This window comes from Contarinia nasturtii, unplaced genomic scaffold (genome assembly GCF_009176525.2).
Source record: "Contarinia nasturtii isolate CC-2019 unplaced genomic scaffold, AAFC_CNas_1.1 Cnas_scaffold_3175, whole genome shotgun sequence".
Lineage (NCBI taxonomy): Eukaryota > Metazoa > Arthropoda > Insecta > Diptera > Cecidomyiidae > Contarinia > Contarinia nasturtii.
In genome coordinates, this window is record NW_022200487.1 from 1,248,825 (window position 1) to 1,269,667 (window position 20,843).

At 32.7% G+C, this 20,843-nt stretch overlaps 5 protein-coding genes across 9 annotated transcripts; 2 read left to right on the forward strand and 3 right to left on the reverse strand.

The window, feature by feature from the left end:
• Positions 1-379: 379 nt before the first annotated feature.
• On the reverse strand, positions 380-1,802 carry LOC116349933 (cyclin-J). The gene is made up of 4 exons (XM_031781597.1): positions 1,475-1,802; positions 1,204-1,382; positions 766-1,134; positions 380-658 (listed from the first exon to the last, which is right to left on the reverse strand). The coding sequence occupies exons 1-4, from the start codon at positions 1,486-1,488 to the stop codon at positions 411-413; spliced, it is 810 nt and encodes a 269-aa protein (XP_031637457.1). The 5' UTR covers positions 1,489-1,802; the 3' UTR covers positions 380-410.
• A 373-nt stretch (positions 1,803-2,175) lies between these two features.
• Positions 2,176-3,839, forward strand: LOC116349913 (polycomb group RING finger protein 3). The gene is made up of 4 exons (XM_031781565.1): positions 2,176-2,591; positions 2,676-2,828; positions 2,888-3,208; positions 3,290-3,839. The coding sequence occupies exons 1-4, from the start codon at positions 2,486-2,488 to the stop codon at positions 3,382-3,384; spliced, it is 675 nt and encodes a 224-aa protein (XP_031637425.1). The 5' UTR covers positions 2,176-2,485; the 3' UTR covers positions 3,385-3,839.
• LOC116349912 (succinate--CoA ligase [ADP/GDP-forming] subunit alpha, mitochondrial) lies at positions 3,770-6,905 on the reverse strand. 3 transcript variants are annotated; one of them, XM_031781561.1, is made up of 8 exons: positions 6,821-6,905; positions 6,613-6,676; positions 5,523-5,986; positions 5,173-5,457; positions 5,015-5,090; positions 4,800-4,923; positions 4,115-4,265; positions 3,770-4,021 (listed from the first exon to the last, which is right to left on the reverse strand). In XM_031781561.1, exons 2-7 carry the CDS (start codon positions 6,647-6,649, stop codon positions 4,250-4,252), a joined length of 1,002 nt encoding a protein of 333 aa, XP_031637421.1. In that variant the 5' UTR covers positions 6,650-6,676; positions 6,821-6,905; the 3' UTR covers positions 3,770-4,021; positions 4,115-4,249. The 3 variants fall into 3 exon arrangements, with proteins under 3 accessions (XP_031637421.1, XP_031637424.1, XP_031637423.1); XM_031781564.1 differs by having other exon boundaries at positions 6,825-6,890; XM_031781563.1 differs by lacking the exons at positions 3,770-4,021; positions 4,115-4,265 and having other exon boundaries at positions 4,499-4,923.
• A 274-nt stretch (positions 6,906-7,179) lies between these two features.
• On the reverse strand, positions 7,180-12,069 carry LOC116349902 (glycogen [starch] synthase). Of its 2 annotated transcripts, XM_031781545.1 has the most exons (7): positions 11,848-12,069; positions 9,658-9,966; positions 8,623-9,575; positions 8,254-8,533; positions 7,956-8,178; positions 7,748-7,824; positions 7,430-7,663 (listed from the first exon to the last, which is right to left on the reverse strand). In XM_031781545.1, exons 2-7 carry the CDS (start codon positions 9,964-9,966, stop codon positions 7,430-7,432), a joined length of 2,076 nt encoding a protein of 691 aa, XP_031637405.1. In that variant the 5' UTR covers positions 11,848-12,069. The 2 variants fall into 2 exon arrangements, with proteins under 2 accessions (XP_031637406.1, XP_031637405.1); XM_031781546.1 differs by lacking the exon at positions 11,848-12,069 and having other exon boundaries at positions 7,180-7,663.
• A 570-nt stretch (positions 12,070-12,639) lies between these two features.
• On the forward strand, positions 12,640-20,740 carry LOC116349874 (cleavage and polyadenylation specificity factor subunit CG7185). Of its 2 annotated transcripts, XM_031781500.1 has the most exons (13): positions 12,640-12,973; positions 13,184-13,402; positions 13,487-13,945; positions 18,234-18,389; positions 18,544-18,628; positions 18,751-18,765; positions 18,870-19,016; positions 19,130-19,249; positions 19,336-19,504; positions 19,570-19,676; positions 19,749-20,013; positions 20,088-20,150; positions 20,222-20,740. In XM_031781500.1, the coding sequence occupies exons 1-13, from the start codon at positions 12,908-12,910 to the stop codon at positions 20,304-20,306; spliced, it is 1,956 nt and encodes a 651-aa protein (XP_031637360.1). In that variant the 5' UTR covers positions 12,640-12,907; the 3' UTR covers positions 20,307-20,740. The 2 variants fall into 2 exon arrangements, with proteins under 2 accessions (XP_031637360.1, XP_031637362.1); XM_031781502.1 differs by lacking the exon at positions 18,751-18,765 and having other exon boundaries at positions 12,641-12,973.
• The last annotated feature ends 103 nt before the right edge of the window (positions 20,741-20,843 follow it).

Below are 20,843 nucleotides of genomic sequence, written 5' to 3' on the forward strand. Positions count from 1 at the left end.
TAAAAGTAACAATTCAATTCACTTTTTTCTGTATTTATATTGAATTTCTTCTCATTTCGTGTAAATCCAAGCGAAATTTTTTGTACATTGAAAATGTAGTCTGGATATTGGAGCTTTTTCCATTAAACTACGCTGATAAGAATGACAATAAATTTCTATATGAATGCTTTTCACTGACATTTGAAAAATCGATGATATCTACGTAGTCGTTCAAATTTTGTATGCATATCATAATGCATGGGGAGTTTTTTGCGCCGGCGTTCTAAAGCAGTTTATTATGCTAATCTTCAAAATGTCAAAACAGCCGACACGTGTTTATCTTATGTTTACAATGTCATTAACTATATACAAAGCTAAATAGGAGCCAATCAACAGATGGAACAGTTGCTACAATTTGATCATTTTAAAGTTTAGTCGAATTCTAACTCTGCTTCTTGGCTGATGCCAACTTCAAGTTCTAGCCTTAGTTGTTCGCTGCTTGCCAGCAATTTGATATCAAATAATTTTTTGAAATCAGGTTTGATTGCATCCCATGGATATCGGGTGAGTCTGATCAAATTTAATGGCCAAATTGGCAATATATTGCGTTTCAATCGAACAGCCGCCAAACACATTGCCGCCAACTTCGATGGTTGAATTGAATGTGTCATGAATATATCTGTAAAAATTGTAATTTTAATCGTGATTAGTAATTGAATAAAAATAAATAAAAAATTAAATTATATTGCAATGGAAGATGTCAAAATGTGTATTTACAACAATTACCAAATAAGCTTAAGTTTACGAAATCAATGACATCCGATTTTAAATCGTTTTTGAAATGTTCAAAACTGTCAAAATCACAAGACTTGCTGTAATCGACTTCGGTGATTATGAACTCGGCATAGTAGGTAGCGAATACAATGGCCGTCGGCACAGTCAGATCCCAGTCAAGCATTCTTAACATAATTGTTTCTAAGATATTATAATCTTCTTTGGAATAATTGGCAGTCGCATTAAGGGCTTCAATCCGAGTCAGTGCAAAAATTTTCTCTTCGATTTTTGCCGCAATACGAAGCGATACCAAAGCTACCAAATGAAGTCGCCACAATCGAACCATGTGATTATCCATGAATATATCTGTGAAATATACAGCTAAAATCGAAACACCCTTTTTTAGAATCAATTCAATTAATCGTGTTCAATCAATTCAATTAAATTTACCCAAATGAACGGTTTCTTTCGAAAATCTATGTTTCCGTGCAATATCCAGGATTAGCTGAATTAAATGTATTCGCCATTTGATTTGTGGTGCTTTGTTTTCAAAATACAAACGATCACCTTCTCTTTTACGTAAAATGTCATGAATGCTGTCAGCATACTCTGTACACCACCATGTTTCACTTGAATAAAATTTAGTTAGCATAAACAAAAAAATCAATGGTGCTTATTTAATTTATAAAAACAATTCAAAAACAAATTAAATCTTTTATACCTCTGTGAGAACATGATTGAATTGAATCTAATGTCTTTGATTTGGTTTGCGCATCGATTACGTATAGTAAACGAGATTCTATGCCATGTGATTGCTAAATAAATAATTTCACAATCGTTCTCATCGAATTCAGAATTTCCAATATCGGTGGTATCGGCGTATTGTTTATCCTAACGGTTTATTTATTTACATCAGCATTTTATTTCAATCTCACAAAACATGCCCATAACAAATGAATCGAACCGATACTTTGTGAAGGAATGAAGGAGATGTAGTGATGATTTTTCTTTCATTTTTAAACATACATAATACAAATCATCAAATATTACGGCGTAGAATCGCATTTCGTCTCAACTCAAAGAAAACGATCAATATACCGCTTTGCATTTGCTTCACCTGTATATATGCCGTACAGTGGTGCCATCTGAAGCATAGAAAAATAGTTTGCCACTCATACACACACACACACACAACGTGCCGTATAGATACATACACTTTTGCACAATATACACGTACATGATGAGATTCTATGAATGTAAACAAAAAGAAAATCCAATTGTACGGTGAATAGCATTCTTGCCAACTTGGCCGTCGTTAACATGTTCCATACGCGTGTATGTGTTTTTTTGTACATGTATTATGTGCATTTGACATTACGAGCGATAGTAATTTATTTATCGTCTCGTACTTGTTTGGTACACAACTTTTATTTTTCTATCTTGAATTCTTCTGTTTTTCCCAATTTTTTTCGGAAATTCACATGTATTGTGATTCAGTCAAATATTTTACTTATTTTAGTTACAAATACAGTTTGAAATAGAATATTTTCCACTTTAATTTTGTGTATGACGGCAACTTTTATGTGCTATTGCTGCTGTGAAAAAGAAAAGTGAAAAACACATTTGTTGAATTGCAAATAATAATCGAGGTGGCCAATTGCTTGTTTTGAATTGACCAACAAACAATTCACCGACCAAGATTTATTGCACTCATAATTTTAATAATCGAATAATGGAACGACGAATAAAATTACATACGCTAAATAAGCACATCACTTGTGAAATATGCAGCGGCTACTTCATTGATGCAACTACAGTGACGGAGTGCTTGCACACATGTAGGTTATCATGCTTCAAACACTTGAAATTTAAATTGATTTGTGATGTTTATTTTATTTGTGTGCATTTTTGTATTGTTTTAGTTTGTAAAAGTTGCCTGGTGAAACATTTGGAGGAGAATAATACATGTCCGAGATGTGGGAATGTAATTCATCAATCGCATCCGCTTCAGTACATTAGTTTTGATCGAACCATGCAAGATATCGTTTATAAATTGGTACCAAATTTACAAGGAGGTAATTAGTCTCTTTAATTTTCAATTTTATTTTACTGATAAATTCAAATGATTTTGCAGACGAAATGAAACGTGAACGTGAATTTTACAAGAGCCGCAATTTACCGAATCCAAAAGATCAACCGCAAAACATTGAAGATGATGCATTTGATCGATTAAATGAGAACACACACGTTGAATCCGATTATCATCGACAAGACGAGCAAGTCAATGTTTGTCTCGAGTGCATGAGCAACAATTTAAGTGCATTGAAACGACGTTTCTTACGGTGCAGCTCACAAGCAACAATTACACATCTCAAGAAATTTGTTGCGAAAAAAGTTTTAAACGGGATTGAAAGATACAAAGAAGTGGACATACTCTGCAACGATGAACTATTAGGTAACATTTTTAAAATAGATTATATTCCTATTGAAAATTATTTATTACAATTATTTGTTTATTTCAAAAAAAAAAAAATAGGCAAAGATCATACTCTTAAATTCGTATATATCACACGATGGAGATTTCGGGATCCACCACTTCGATTACAATTTCGACCTCGGATTGAGCTTTAAAACTTTGATCAATTGATCACCCATTTTTTTTTTTGAAAATGAATTCTATCTATGTTTTTAAAATTGTAGCTGTACTATAATGTACAACCGGAATTCCAACGAATTTGTGTAAACAGAATGATAATGGAAGGATCCCTTCTTTACATACATCTGATTTTAAGATGATTTATCTATAAATCAATATATTCGATAAGAGAATCACAAAGTTAATAAATGAAGATAAAAAAAACGGGATATTGTATAGTAAAAAATGCGAACAAGCACGAGTGAAAAACTATTCACACGAAATTGTATGTGAGTGTATGAAAATTGAATGTAAATGTGTATTAAAATTTTATTTTAAATCCATTTATCAAGAGGATGAAAAACAATTGAAAGATTCAAATCACTTTTAACTAGTGGTTTTATTCAATGTGAAAATATATCTATACTTTGATTATGTATGATACAATTTATGTGTTTTGTTTTTCTTTTCATAATTGGAGTTTTTTCAGCAATCCCCCTTTTTATGGCAAACTGTAGAATTGATACGATGATAAGTTACTGAGAGATATTGATTGAATTTTTCGGTGTCCAATAATATTGAATCCTCACTAGTCAAATGTTTTTTTCTAAAATATCGGTTAATGGTTTAGATCTGCGAGAAAAATATCAAAGACCAAGAAAGGATAAAAGTAAAATTGCAATTATTTATGAACCTTGCAATGCATTATATTCTTATACGACTTACATGAATATATACCCATTGCTTCTTTGGAAATATGTCTTCCTCTGAAGAGATCTTTCTTGCTGTATATAATATGTTGTTCAATTTAATATGCAAGTGTGTTGTATTCCGTGGACATTATTTTCATATTTTCTGGAATTATATCATTTCCTGTCTGTTGTTTGATTTTCACAAAAAAAATAAATAAATAGAAAACGTACAATTAATTTCAATTGATTAATTCAACATGAAAATATTGCAATCAACGAGCATTATTCGTGTTCAGGCTATTTCATTTGAATGTGTTTGAATTATTACAATTTTTCCAAATTTTGTTGCATTCACATTCATGTAATTAAAAAAAGACATTTTCAACAGAGAGACAAGATGGAATGAAACAGAAATGGATAGTGCATAAAATGATTTTAAAAGGTGCATTGGTGCTTTTTTTTATTAACGCATTCAACAATCATAATAATAGTTCGAATGATGGTGACAGATTTTTTTAAAAATATTTTCATGGCATACATGAGATGAAGATTATTTTATACATAGAGCGATTAAATCCACATTTATTATGTAATTTTGCATAATTTATAATTTTAGATTGAAGAGTGTCAACAACAAATGTGTTCAAATTGCATGATGAGTTGTTTCATTAAAACATATCATATTAGTTTAAATATTTAGGAATTAGACCAATTCCAACCGTTTCATTTCTTTGTGCAATTCTCTTCCCATTTGAGCTGGACTTCTAGTAACGATTACACTTGCACGCTCGAGCGCATCGATTTTATCTTGGGCTCCACCTTTTCCGCCAGATATGATAGCACCTGTTATTTCAGTCAAAAGATTTAGCAGAACAAAATTATTACTTCGAGCACATAAATTAGATAGATAGATTATCTTAAAACGATTACTTACCGGCGTGACCCATACGACGACCTGGCGGTGCAGTCAAACCAGCGATGAAAGATACAACTGGCTTAGCACGAATGCCCTAAAAATGATAACAATTGAATATTGTTTGTTCTCGGATTTCATACGATAATCATGAATAACGTATTTTCAGAAAACGTTACCTGGTTGTGTTGCAATAAATAATCGGCAGCCTTTTCTTCAGCATTTCCACCAATTTCACCAATCAAAATGATTCCTTTGGTTTCTGGGTCTTTCAAGAAGACCTCCAAGCAATCAATGAAATCGGTTCCGTTGAATGGATCACCACCAATACCAACGCAGAGTGTTTGGCCCAAACCAACTTCAGTTGTTTGGTTGACAGCTTCATAGGTCAAGGTACCTGAACGTGATACAACACCAACGATTCCTTTTTTATGAACAGCACCCGGCATAATACCGATTTTACACTGTAAATTGAGATGAGGAGATTAGATTTATTCAAACATATAAACCTGATTGGTTTTTCACTCACTTGTTCTGGAGCAATGATTCCTGGACAGTTTGGACCAATCAAACGACTCTTTGATTGACGAACTAATGCATGTTTAACACGAACCATATCGTGTTGTGGAATACCTTCAGTAATGCAAACAATTAATGGCACTTCAGCCTCAATTGCCTCCAAAATGGCAGCGGCTGCGCCCGGTGGTGGTACATAGATAACAGAAGCATCGGCTTTTGTTGCTTCTTTTGCATCGCGAACCGAACCAAATACCGGCAAATTTAAATGTTCTGTGCCAGCTTTCTTGGGCGATACACCACCAACAATTTTTGTTCCGTAGTCCAAAGCTTGTTTGCTATGGAACGTTCCTTGTTTGCCTGTAAATCCTTGCACAATCACTTTTGTATTGGCATTCAAGCGCAAGTTTGGCCGTGTTGATTGGTAAATATCAGGATTTACACTATAGTTACGGACTGATGACAATTTCAAACCATCTGGAATAAAGAATATGAAATTATTTCAATAGGATAAAACATAAAATCTCATTTAATTCTATCGATGTCGTAGTTTCACGATACGTAATTCTTCTAAGCTCCGATATTTCGATTTAGAAAAACGCCGGTTGATTAAAGCAACTTGTTTAATCAGTAAATTGATCAATTGATCAAAATGAAACGTAAGGATTTCATTTAAAAAAAAAAATTAACAAAAGTGAACACTTGTCCTATATTATGCTGTCGTTCGTCACAACGAAATAAGTTCAATGACAAAAAAGCAGAGCAAGTTGCAAAAAGGCTAATGCCACAGAAAAATAACACAAATATCAAGCTATTACCAAAAATAAATCATGCGTGTATGTGTTTGACATTCACGATAAACTTTTTTCTTCTTCTAATGAGTATGTATATAAATGAGTTTAATAGAATATATTGTCAAATGTATGTGACAATAACACGATTGTGGACTTTGAATTCCAAATGAAAAAAAAAATGAGTTGAAAAAAATAAACAATCATCACTTTTTTTTATAAAAAATAATAACCATTGTCCCTTTTGTTCGAACTTCACCCGGATTCGATTTTCTATCGAAATGGATATTATATAATTTTAAACTTATTTACCTTTCACGTGCCGAAATATCCTAGCTGAGGCTGCCATTTTTGCTAAACCAATATTTTTCTGCAACTTATTTATATGAAAAGAAATGTTGAATAATTAATTTAAATCAAAATTTGCAAAAATACTATGTTCGGTGCATAGCAATGAGCTAATCAATCGCACACTGAATAGAAAATGAGAGAGAAAATAAGTGGATATATGAAATCTTACACACTATTAGTACGGTGGAAGTGTTCTGCGATACTGTCTGTCAAGAATATAATTTTCTCAAATTGAGTGTCTAACATCCATGTGACATATCGACTTGAATATATGAATCAAACGTTGGGTGCGTTTGAAATTGTAGGGTGCGTCCCAAAATCATTCATTCTTATGGTGGTTGCGCATGCAGCGATTGCCGCACAGCTATAGAAAAAAAATGTGTTATTGAAGTTGTAAACAATTCAACAAAAGAGAAATGTTTAATATATAACGTTTCATTTCAATAGCGCTATAGAAATTGAATAAAATTCCTCAATCACTCATTTATTTATTTATTTATTTTTAACAGAATCAAAAATACAGATTTATGAATATGTAACAATTATTCTTTCTATTTTTCACTAAAAAAGTGTTATTTTATTGGATCTGATTTTGAAAACTTTCTATTTATTTGACGTAAATGACATTGGTTCAAACGAGCGATAGCGCGAATGTTTCTATTTTTAAAAATATTTTTCTAATTTGCATCCAATTTGTATATAACGTGAGTTTTGAACCAATATCAGGCTTGCGCCAAGGATTCCTTCAGTTTCCGCATTGGACTTAATAAACTACTCTTTAATGATGATTATGTATTCCAAGTTCTTTGAGTTCAAGTTCATCGTCAACTGAATCTTCATCATCAGAACCATGTTGTGAGCCATGTGGTGTGGTGACTCGTGAAGACGAAGGACTTGGCGGTGCACTGAGTGGACGTGGATAATTGAAATTTTGCACATAGTCTAAACCACTTTCATCGACATAATCTGGATAAACAGCTTGTAATGCTTTCACACGTGCTTCGCGATAGTACTGAAAAAGCAAAAACACAAACGACATTAAAAATGAGTTTACCGAAGAGAATTAGACTACATTTCTAAATATGTGTGTACTTACAATTCCCAAATTTCTCCAATCGAGTAGATCACTCAAACGCTCTGTTCGATTTCTTTGAATGATACGCTGACGTCTGCCTAGGGTTAATCACAAAGAAAAGAATGGAAATTAATCAATATGTAATGGAATGTAATGGAAGTAATGGAAAAATAATTGAAAGAATGGATAGCATTCTTCAATAATGGAATAGTAATTTTTGATTACTTACTCATCTTGGCAAAGTCAAACATGAATGTAGACAGTTGATTGATACTTTCATCCAAACCGATATATCTTCGATCAACAATATAGATACCATAGGATTTCGGATCGGCGATGTGCTCTTGCATAAAACAACCAAAACCAGACAAATTCGTGGTTATGCTGGGAATACCCATCACTGTGCACTCCGCAGGCGTGTATCCCCATGGTTCGTAATATGAAGGAAAGACCTGATAAAGCCAAATAAGAAGAATTTCATCATCAAATAACTTTGTTGGAATGAAAATAAATGCACAAATACTTACACCCAAATGACAACCTCGCACAAATTCTTCATAGTCAAGACCAAAGAGTGGATTCGTCGACGACAAAAATTCAGGATGGAAAACGATTTTAACGCGATCATGGACTGTATTGAACAAATGACAACGTCTCACCGATGACAACACTGGATCATTCCAATCGTCAACAACATTGTGAGTAGTAACGGGAGGATGTCCATTACGTTGAAGTGCATACAAACAGCGCTTAACTTTAACAATGTCGTCTTTTGTAAGTAATTCAGATGAGTTCGGCAAGTTACCACTAAGTAAATGATGGTTTCAAAGTAATATGCATTACTTAATGTCAAGTTCAATGCGTGAAATAATAAAATAAAGTTAAATTATTTTTACCCAAGGCATGTATTGTACATGCGTTTTCCAATCTCTTGTTGTATGGAGTTTATGGTATCGCGTAGTTGTTTAGTTACTGCATGTCCACGAAGACTCTCAACATTGAAATTGTTAGTTTTTGTCGGAAAGATTAAGAATGCAACTACAGTGACGTCCGGTAATTGGCTTTTCAATAGATGATTCAAACGAGCTAACGATTCAATAAACACATCTGCACCCTTGTTACCAAATTCATAACGACCGGCAATAAATAGGTAGAGTGTTTTATCCAAATCAAAATTGAAGTGACCATAGAAATGACCACGCGTGAACTCGTGAATTTTCTCTTTCGATATGGCGTGCAAATTTTGGAATTCATGAATGGCTGAGAATTTTTTAACATTGAGACCATTTGGTGTGATGATGTCCGGTTTACGCTTTAATAAATGTTCAGATTCATAACCGGTGATCTCAGATACCGTCGTGAATATATGTGCCAAATGCGTGGCAGCCCGTTCGATGCAATATCGATGATAGATTTGTCGTTTTCCCGCTTCTTCATCGACCGAAAATTTATCGAGATTATTATAAAAGTCTGTGTTGCCAGCACACAAATAGCGACCCAATAGAGTTGCATGCGTTGTGAATACAGTGGCAATTTCGATTCCTCTTGTTCGACAAGCAATCAGACCAACACCCGCTTGCCACTCATGAAACTGAGCGACAACTCTCGGTGGACCATATCCATTTTGTTCAGTGTATCCTTTCACACAATGATTAAATTCTACAAAAAAATCACTAATCATGTAGCCCAATATGACGGCATCATTCGATTCTACATCCAAATGCGGTATTCCAACGTGTGAAGTTTCCCACAATTCTTTTTTGAATTGATCCATTTTCCAAGCAGCCGAACCGATGTCAAACAGAATGATTTGTGGATTGCCATCGACCAACCATCTTCCTGTTACAATCTATTTAAAAAAAAAAGAAGATATCACTCAATGATGTTGTGAAACCACAAAAAAAGAATAGATGTTAGCTTGATTAACAAACCCTGTATCCTTGAGCACGTAAATTATTAACAGCGCCTTGCAATGGATTACCGGTGGGAAAATCACATTCTTCAACTTCAGTGCGTGCACATTGCTCTTTGTATGGGCCAAATAAACAATAAAATTCGCCCAATTCCTCGGTGGAAACGAATGCCTTTGAACGAATGACGGTATAAATGCCGCCTACTTTATTGGCTGCTTCCCATGCAACTTCAAACGTCCATCGATTCTCACGCGCTGCCGCTTGTCCACGATCAAGAAAGTCCAACAAATCGGATTTTGACTCAGCGCGCGAATATCTCTTGCTCATCTATTTATGCAACAAATTATTGCCAACATGTTGAAAAATAATTTGAAGAAGGAAAAGAAAAAATGCTATAGACAAACAACAATGAAGAATAGCTGTATGCGCTTTTAATTGCTAAATATGTATTTGGTGTCAACAGGAAAAATTATAGTTCTCGTTTTTCTTTTTTCTTTGTATTTTCAATCAAAATTTATAAATAATCTGGTTTAGGATCTGTGTGGCGGCGAAGGCGGCGGCGACGACGTTGACGTCGTTGTCAACCAATTTTCAATACATAAGAAACGGCATTTGATTGAATAATGCCGACGCGCCAGCAGAAGTACGGAATCGATGACGCGATTTACATACGATTTACACTATCACGCTGCATACATAATATCACTCAACATACATGCGTAGCGTTTGCCGATCTACATTACTTTATTTTTACATTTGAATCTGTTGATCAGGCTTTCTGAAGACCTTGAGAATACACCGTTTCTCTTTTCAGCGCACATAAACTTAATTTGTAAAACTATACAATAAGAATACGGTACGTTTTGCTTAATATGTATCGAAAATAGTGCGCAGAATACTGAATTGAAATGATAAACGAAACGAAACGATACGAAACAGAAGGAAAAAAAACTTCCTAAATCGAATTCAAGTATTTTCTCTACTCTCTTTCTTGGGAGGTGAACTCTGTGCATATACATTGTACAAAACAATGACAATAAAACTTGAAATATAACTGGGTCAATACAATATAAGTGATGATACGCGATATTATTAACTATATTTAATGAATTTCTTAAGCAAAAATAACAAATTGAAATTCTTTTTAAATATTTTAGTTTGAAATGCAGAACTGGTTCGACGAGATACCAACGAGAGTATAAAAGATTAAAAACCATTTATCTCTCTTAATTAAATGGCTCTTCATTACTATCGCAACGGATTGTTTACAATTCCATTTTTAAATGTGCGAGAAAAAAATAATCATTATCACGAATAGAGATGTAACTTGCCGCATATTGAATTATTATGATGAAGCCCAACAACTTAATGCAAAACAGGCATTTTTTTCATCGTCATTTGCAATGAAAGAAAAGAATTGTAATGAAATTGAACTAACGATAATGTCGTCAAATGCACCGCAGTGCAGAGAGCATCCAACGAAAGAAAAATAAACTATTATATTATTATTATTACAACAACAACACCACCAACAAGATGCACTCAACATCTTTGTATGTATATAATTTCAATTGAAGACGCCGTTGTTATCGAGTTTTTCCTGCTTTCTTTTCATGTGTCACAACACGTTCACGGTCAAAACACGCACTTGAGAATTCAATGTACGCACATTAGCAACAACGAGTGTGATGTGACACACGGAATGCAAGCGGTGTCGCCGAATTCGTACTTCTTTCAATTTTTTCCTCTAGCAGAGAGCACTAAAATAGATGTCAAATAAAGGTCATTAACTAGTCCTAGATGCCATTCAGCTGAAGCTAAATGATTGTTGTTTTGGTTTTCTTCAAGTTCACTATATAAGTCCGCGAAATTATTATTGCGTTTCATATCAAATATTATCGTTTGTTAAATAATAATTATGAGATAAGAATTTTGCTGCTAAAATACAGCTTATATTGATATTCGAAAAGTTCGGTATATTTTTTATTTATTTTGAAGTAATAGTTTAATATTTTAATTGAAGAATTTATCATCTTCTGATTTGAATTTATAAATTGACAGCTCAACACATTTCAAAATGTTAATGTTAATCCAATTAACTGAATTATTTGGTAATTTAATCCGAATAAAGATTTATTTCAATGCTCCAAATTAATAAGATCCCAACGCACAAATGAATGATACTCTTTTTTTTAATTGAACACGGACCTTTTCTGGATGTTATTTTCAGTTGATTTAATATGGCTCACAGGTCACAGTTATACTGCCTCGACGCTAATAATGCCGAACGAAATGATTAACCAGAGTTCAAAAATAAAGAGAACAGTGTTGAAATTTAACTGAATGAAATGACACGAGCAAGTGATAGCAACAATAAATGGAATCGCGCTTAAGATTCGACTCTTGGTCGACGACTAACTAAATATTCACAGCCGATGCTCAAGCATTTTGTACTACCGCAATCTATCAACCGCATCCTTCGTCATTGCGTGCGTATGTGGGCGCTCGCCCATTTATACATAAACACACAACCTGTATTCTATCGACAATGTTTCTCTCCGAGTTAATCTCGTTCGATGCGAATTGTCAAATTGATAAGCAAATCAATCGTCTATACAGTATACACTGTCAAATTGAAATACAAAAGAACTTTCGATGCGTCAACGTTTCTTGAGCGAATATTTATGTATCGATACTTTGAGCATTTCTATCAAATGCCTATACAATATACAGAGTTGATTACATTGAATTTGAAGTAAAAAAATAATTTGTTTATATTTTTTTAAATAAAATTCATTTCACTTTTTTGAATGAAGCGCCACAGTGTCGGCCATGTGTATATGTATGGGTATGTTCTACAGGTAACCACAAATTGTACGCTAACATCGTTTTGGCGCTGTATTCATGCTATACGTACAAATGCACACGCACACACTCACATAAATCACACGCACACCAAAATCATTTGGCATCATGGTACTACTGACTCTCATTCACTGTAAATTTTTCATTCTTATGGCGGCTGTCGGCGATTAAAGTATGGCATCCACTTTATTTTTTTCATCGTCATTTAGAATTTAATCGAATGATTTTATTTGGTTACGTATAACAAATATTTTATTTTACTGATACAAAGTGCATTATCGTGAGACAAAGACAAGAACTTTACTAATTTAGTTCGTGTAGAAAATTTTCATCGCTCATTAGTGTGTTTGAAGACCAGTTTCAGTAAGAAAAGACATAGTAAGAGGAAAAAAAACATTTAAATATGGCCGATGGTGTAGATATTGATTTATACTCTGATGATATAGATCAAAATTTTACGCAAATGAAGGTATGTGCGGTGAATTATTTTATCGATATTTTGTTACTAACCATATTTTGCGTAGCTTGCAAAAGTGTATTGACATTTTCATAAAAAATAAAATAAGTATAATTTGCAAAATTGCTAGTAGCTAGCTGGATTTGCCTACACCATTTCACCTATTGACCACAAGTAAAAATTGTTAGTGTATTTTAGTTTTGTTTGTTTATTTGTTTGTAGGAAGGTGACTATGTTGGAGATGATGATCTATATGATGACGTAGTTGCAGCCCCTTCATCCGAACCGCATGAGCGTAATGAAAATGAAAATGGTTCAATTGCACCGGCTGAACGTTCCGATGGAAATGATGCAAATGGCAGTTATTCTCACATGGGAAACACATTTGCACCAAATCATCCTGGGCGCCGCCATCAATTATACGTCGGCAATTTAACATGGGTTAGCATAACATTGCAACTAGTCGATTTATTTATAACTTAACTATGCACGAATTAATTACATTTTAACTTCATTTATGAACAGTGGACAACGGATCAGGATATAACCGATGCCGTTAATACGATTGGTGTTACTGATTTTCAAGAGGTGAAATTTTTCGAGAATCGTGCAAACGGCCAATCGAAAGGATTTTGTGTGATAACACTTGGCTCGGAGCCGAGCATGCGCATGTGTTTAGAGCGACTTCCAAAAAATGAACTGCATGGCCAGAAACCGATTGTCACATTACCAACGAAAGCGGCACTAGCTCAATTTGAGAGTCAACAAAAAACTCGTCCAATTCCACCAACAACAAATCCATCGAGGGGACAAGCACCAATGCAACCGGGACCAATGCAAGGCAACTTCCCTCAAGGTCCGCAAGTTCATGGGCCACCACGTATGATGATGCCGAATGGACCATCTGGACCTGGTTTTCGACCTCAGCATATGCCACCACAAAATATGGGAATGCCGCCAAATCAAGGCCCACCTCGAATGCAGGTAGCTATTAAAAACATCCTGTTTGATTCCATTTTTGGACGAAGAATCCATGTAGCATTCATCATCGGTGTACACTTCTAATTATATTCTAATTCAATCATTCATTGAGCACAAGAAATGAACCAAATAAAAGATGATGGCCAAAACAATTAACAGCAGAATTAAAAGTGTACACTTTTGAGATAGGTTTCGTTTATAAGAATTCAAAGTTGATGGAAATTTTGTTTTTTTTTTTAAATATTAATTTTAACACTAAATTTGAACAAAATATACTTTATCTGGAAATGAGAGCGGAAAAAGACAATCAACACAAACATGAGATAGAACGTTTGAGTTTATTGTTTTTTTTATCTCAAATAGCTTGACAACCATGTGAGATTGGTTCTTCCTTTACATTTATGGCATTGATATATTTAATTTGAAATTGAAAAATGTTCGAAATCTAAATGAAAAAAAAGGAAAAAACGAAAGCAATGACAATTCCAAATATTTTTTATATGATAAAGCACCAATGATTTTAAATATTGCATATTTTTGGATATTGTCTCTGACCATGTTATAATACTTCGTGTTACCACATAAAAGAGATCACAACATCTTTGTTGATTTTAAATCAAAATACAATGTAACGAAAACATGTTCATGTGTTATCTCCTTTTTATGGCATACGAAGAACATAAATTCTATAAATAGTAAGAAAATTAAAATAATTGATAGTAATTTGATTTTTTTTATAAAAAAACATTCTGTGTATAAGTGAAATATCAATCGATGATCTAATGTCCCACATTGCAAAAATAATCGAATTAATCTGATACTTTGTTTGTGATGTCAAACAAATCCAAACGACAATTAATTGAGTTTTTTTTAAATAGTTTACAATGAAAGTTTGACACATAAAGTGTTTAATTAGCTAATTGTTTTTTTAAATCAAAGTCTGTCTTGTGATTTTTGCCTGTGATGTATACCTTTATAAAATTGACGTACATATTACTATTTTTTGTTTAAAATATGAAGCTAAGTAAAAATATTGAACACAGAAGAAGCGATCGAAAAAATATATATTGTACAATAAGAAATATCATTAACATTAAATATTAAAAACGTACAAGAACATCCACTTTTAGAAAAATACTGACTGACGAAAAGATGTATTTTGTGATCAATAAGTTTGTTGAATGTTTTATTCTTCTTTGAATCTGATTTATTTGACTACATTGTCAGTCTTTACTTTTCTGAATGAGGAAATATATGTCGCTTCTTTCTTCTGATGATGTACATCTTTTTACTTTCTTCTTTAATTTCAATACTTTATATTTTATTTGTTATTTCTTTTGATAACTTTAACTTTTTGTTGTTATGTTTGCGCATTTTGAAATTAGGTGCGTTTTTTAGTTACTCTTTTTTAATACACAAATTATCCTATGTAAGGACTTCATATATTAAGTGCCAAATAATAATTTTATTTAGAATAATGATAATCCTGTATGATTGATGAACTTATTGTTTTCTGAATTTTATTTGCTTCTCTAGTTGTATGTCATTTTAATAGACTCAATGAACTTTGTACAAACAAAATTGAACTCTTGAAAATCATTTGGAAATTGTATAGTTTTTTTTTTCTAATTGAAATTGACAAGCTTGACAAAGATTAACATTATTACGACACATTTTCGACACTTAATCTGCTCAAAGCAGCCTATGTCTATACCACTCTAAGATTGCATTATAAAAGATGTATTAATTACTTAAATTAATTTTACACTTTAACAAGCACTGTTTTCTTCGATCTTATACAAATCTCAAAGCAACTAAATGAAAGATTTTTTTTGGTTTAAGTTATGGAGGATTTTTTTCTGTGTAACCAAAACATGTGATATATTTGATTTAATTTCATCAAAAAACTGTTTGATTTACTTCCAACACTTTTGTAGCGCATAGAAAATGAGAGTTTTTGGCAGAACATACCATGAAATAAAATCGTTAATAAGTAAATACATCAGATAAATTGTATTGTATGTTCAACCTATCAAAACATTATTTAAATGTATGTTTTGTATAACAAATTAAATTTAAATCCAAATGCCTTCAATTGAATGCAATTCTATTTCAACTTTCACGCCTAATGACGAATCACATATTTGTTAAAATAATACAAAAATACCATTTATCTACGAAATTCATATGGTAAATGCACTTATTTGTATGTTAGATTTATTTTGTGGTAGTCTCTGACGATTTTGTAGAATATGACTATATACTTCAAAGCGATTTCAGATTGGTTGATTTTTTTGCTATTTACCTTCATCTGCCTGATAAAATACTTTTGGATTCATACAGAGAGAATTTTACAAATAATAATGGCGAAATGTTTGATATTTAGGAGAATAAATTTCCATAGAAAACCATCAATTTATATTGCATGAAAAAAAAAACAGATTGAATTCCGGAAAGTAACAAAATAATTTTTGAATTGAATTCGCAAGAAATCTGGATTTTGCAATTAGCTTATTAAAAATGATATCCATCGCCTCAATTGATTATTTAAATCAACATATCTCCCAAAATTTGGTTAGCTATATAAAGAAAGATGTTTTTGTCCCAATAGTTAGAATATTTCATTATTTTCTTAATGCGAATGAATCATTGTGTTGAAATATTGTAAGAGTTGTTGTAAAATTGAGGAAAAGACTTTAAACTTGGACACTCATTGTATATATATTTCGTCGAATGATTAATGGGAATATTTTTTACAAATTTCCTCTTCAGCACTGAAGATACTTAGCTAGAATAATGTTATGTACAGTAAATACTGTTTTCAATGTTTTAAAGGCATTTTAAAGAGATACCAAACAATTAAAAGCCTGAAGGCTTGTGATTTTGATACGTTAAGGTTAACTTTATAATATGGTGGATGCAACGATTTATATTTATTCATTTATTGTTTCAAAAACCACTGAAAAATGTCAAATATTTAAAAATGTTTTATCGTCGGTTTTTCATTCAAATTAACAAAAATGTTAATCATTAAAACCATTAGCTTCGTTTAAATTTAAAGTGTTCGATTTCGAATGTTTTATTTATGAAATTTTATCATAAAAATTGTAGTTATTTTCTATAAAAATTCTTTTAATATACATGAATTTTCTCGTATGATTGTATTTCAATCCTTTCAATTGTATTTTAGCGTTGTTTGTTTAAAAGACGTCGAAATTATATGAATTCCTTAAATTTTATGAGAGAAGAAAAGATTGACATACTCTTTGTATGAAACTGTTCTACCTTAAATCTTATTCGAAAATGTTCAAATATAATAACGAAATAAATGAATGGCTGTAATCATTGAAACTATTAGATTTCTGGGGCTGAAAAGCTATTGTTGTACAAATGATATGATAAAAAAATTACCATAAGATTACTTATTAAATGCAATTTTTGATTTTTTGTGGGGCAATCGCCCTCAATGAAAATGTCTCTTTATATTGGATCTCTGCATTAAATACGCAATTGCTGTTCAACATAATTGTATTCCATAAAATCATTTCTGACATAAAATTGTACATTCAAAGGAAATAATTGTGAAATTCGGACTATGAAAAACCTTTTTAGATCGACTACTTTATGAATATCTAACAATTTTCTTGTTTTTATCCGACAATTGATAAAATAAACATAAATTTTCTTAATATTTTCTCGTTAACTTGCTGTGCCTACGATTTGCTTCAATTTATTGTACAAAATATGACTTAATTTATGCATAAGCACATTTTCATTCTCGTTGGCATTCAATTCAGTTATAGAATGCGTAGAACATTTGACATTTATTGTACAATAATGTTAAAGACGTAAAGGAAAAACATAATAAATTTAAAAGAATATTTATTTATGGAAAAGCGTGTCAATAAAAGCAACACAATTTACGAAAAGAAAGACAACATTTTTTTATTCTAATTGTCATAGTCCAAGGGATGGATGAACTTCGCTTTTAGCAATGTTTGCCTCTTTTCAATTATTATCTGAAATTTTCTTTCTATCCTCATCGTTCTCTTGTTTTAAAATCAAAGTTGTTCTAATTTGGATCAAACGATGATTCATTCAAAGTAAGTATGTAATATGGTTTCATGTGTTATTTTCTTCTATGTCAGGTGGTGTTTAGTTATTGTTCAATGGGGCTCAATGTATTTAAGTTATAAGTTAGTTGATAGACGGCAAAATAGGATAGACCAGAAATGTAAAATTATTTTTTTTGAAATGTACAAAAAATGTGCTTTTATTATTACTTTTTCAGCAACCAATGATGCAAGGAAGACCAATGGGTCCACAAGGTCAAGGACCACAAGGAATGCCACGATTTCCAAATCAAAACCAATGGAATCCACGTCAAAATGGTCCACGTCCAATACCAAACGGACCCCCAGGCAATGGTCCGCCTCAGCGACCAATGGTAATACATTTTTCATTCCCATTGCATAGTAGACTTTTGCATCATAGTAAGCAATTGTTTTTTTGTTGTTTCGATCTGAATATCGTTTAGTGAACTAAAGTTTTATTTAACTATCAGTACTTGTTTGTTTCACAAAATATTTACATATTTATAGTTTCAGCCAGGTGGCATGCCACCGAGAGGTCCAAGGGGCGATTGGAATCGCCCGCCAGGAAACATGCATCAAGGTGGTTTTCAAGGTAAGAAATTTCTGTTTTTCAATTTTATTTATAGATATGTATAATGTATATATATTTTTTCTACACCATCAATCACCTTATACACCATTACTCATCAAATTATTTAACTTTTCCGCATGCAGCATATATGCGGAGAGGTATTTATGAATCTTATTATTAACAATACTAAAATAATATTATGCTTCTGTGCCATCTAACCAACAATCCTAATGTAAATATATATTTTCTAAATCGATTTCAGGTATGCCAAATCAATCGAATATGAATATGCAAGGTCCACCACGTGGTCCACCAAATCAACAGATGGGTCCTGGTGGCCCAAATAACATGGGCCAACAACAAATGCCCGCACCACACGTGAATCCAGCATTCTTCAATCAAAATTCAGGTAAACTTATGCGCAGATAAAATATTCACAGTGTAGAGTGCAGCACGTAAATGCATTATGTATTTAAGATGGTTCAATATTTTGAAAATAAATGTATAAATTAATTCGATCAGGTCCGCCGCAAGGACATCCACATGGTCATCCAAATTCAGGTATGAATCAGCCACCACAGAATATGCCACATAGTGGCCCACAACATTTCCCTCCTATGGATAATGGACCACGTTTCCACAGTAAGTTAATTAACTTAAGACAAAAACCATAACTCATCAAGTCATCAACACACTAATTGAATAATTTGTTTTCTCGCGAAAATCAGATGCGGTAAAACCACAATCGATACCACCAACAAATCAATTCCCCGAACAACCCATACATCCGCAAATGAGCGAAGCTGAATTTGAAGAAATAATGACACGTAACCGTACTGTTAGCAGTTCAGCTATCGCACGAGCTGTTTCGGATGCAGCTGCTGGTGAAACTATGAGGTAAATTTAACGATAATCACAATGACATTCAATACATTTCATTAATTCTAAATGCACATTTTCAGCGCCATCGAAACGCTCGTTACAGCCATTTCGTTGATTAAACAATCAAAAGTTGCTCACGATGAACGTTGTAAGATTTTAATCAGTTCACTGCAAGACACATTGAATGGTTAGTTGTACATTATATATTTTATGGTGAATAGATGACATTCTAACAAATAACTGAATATCAAAATGACAGGTATCGAGAGTAAATCATACAGGCGAAGTCGATCAAGAGATCGATCACATCGTGGAGGTTCGGACCGTCGTCCACGGCGTTCATCGCGTGAAAGAAGCACGTCAAAAGATAGGTCACGATATCGCGAACGTTCACGTGAACGAAGCGGACGAAGCTATTATGAAAGTGGAAGTTCATATAGAGATGCAAGATCTAGAAGTCGCGATCGCAATGTTTCTGGTACATCTGGTGCTGGAAATAGCAGTGGCGATCACTATAGCGAAAGGTATACAACATTTTCATTTCACCATAAATAATTTTTTGACAATTTACAATAAATGTCCTTTTATTTTTGAATAGATCGAATCGTCCAAGAAACAAGTCCCCCGATACGGGTGATCCAAGTGAATCATCGAAACGAAGGTATTGAAATTCGATAAAATTAATGCTTTTTCACTATGTAATAATTGATTTTTTTTTTAATTAAATTGCAGCTATTATGATGAAAGGTACAATCGATCGTCAAGAGACAGAGACCGTGACCGTCGTGACGATCGTGAACATCGCGGTCGCCATTGAGCTAAATGGCGTCATTTCATGAAAAATAAATTCATTCATATAGGTACATACAGTTTTTTCATAATATTTCTCACCGAGGATAATCATCTCAATAACGGCAAATATACTTGGTGTCATTCTCCAAACAATTATATTAATTAAATCTAAAGAAGAGACTATAAACTCAACGCAGCCAGCAAATGGAAATACAAAATCGAAATTATTCGAATAGATTCCGCAAACTAACGATAGTGAAAAAAGGAAACGTACACAACAATAACAACAAAATTTAATTATATGGTTTAAACTAATTAGTATTAACGTTAGAAAAACATACTTTTTATCTGCGTACACATTTATTGCTGAATAAAAATCTTTCAAATGCAACATAATTAACGTGCTGCTCCAATGTAATGAGATGACAAAACGTGAAAATGTTGAACAACTCGTTTTAATTTTTTTTTGTTCGTGTATCTGTTTTTTTAAATTTTAAGTTATTTGCATAAGCTAATATTTTTACCAAATCGATTCAGTACTTATAGCTGAAATTCAATAGTA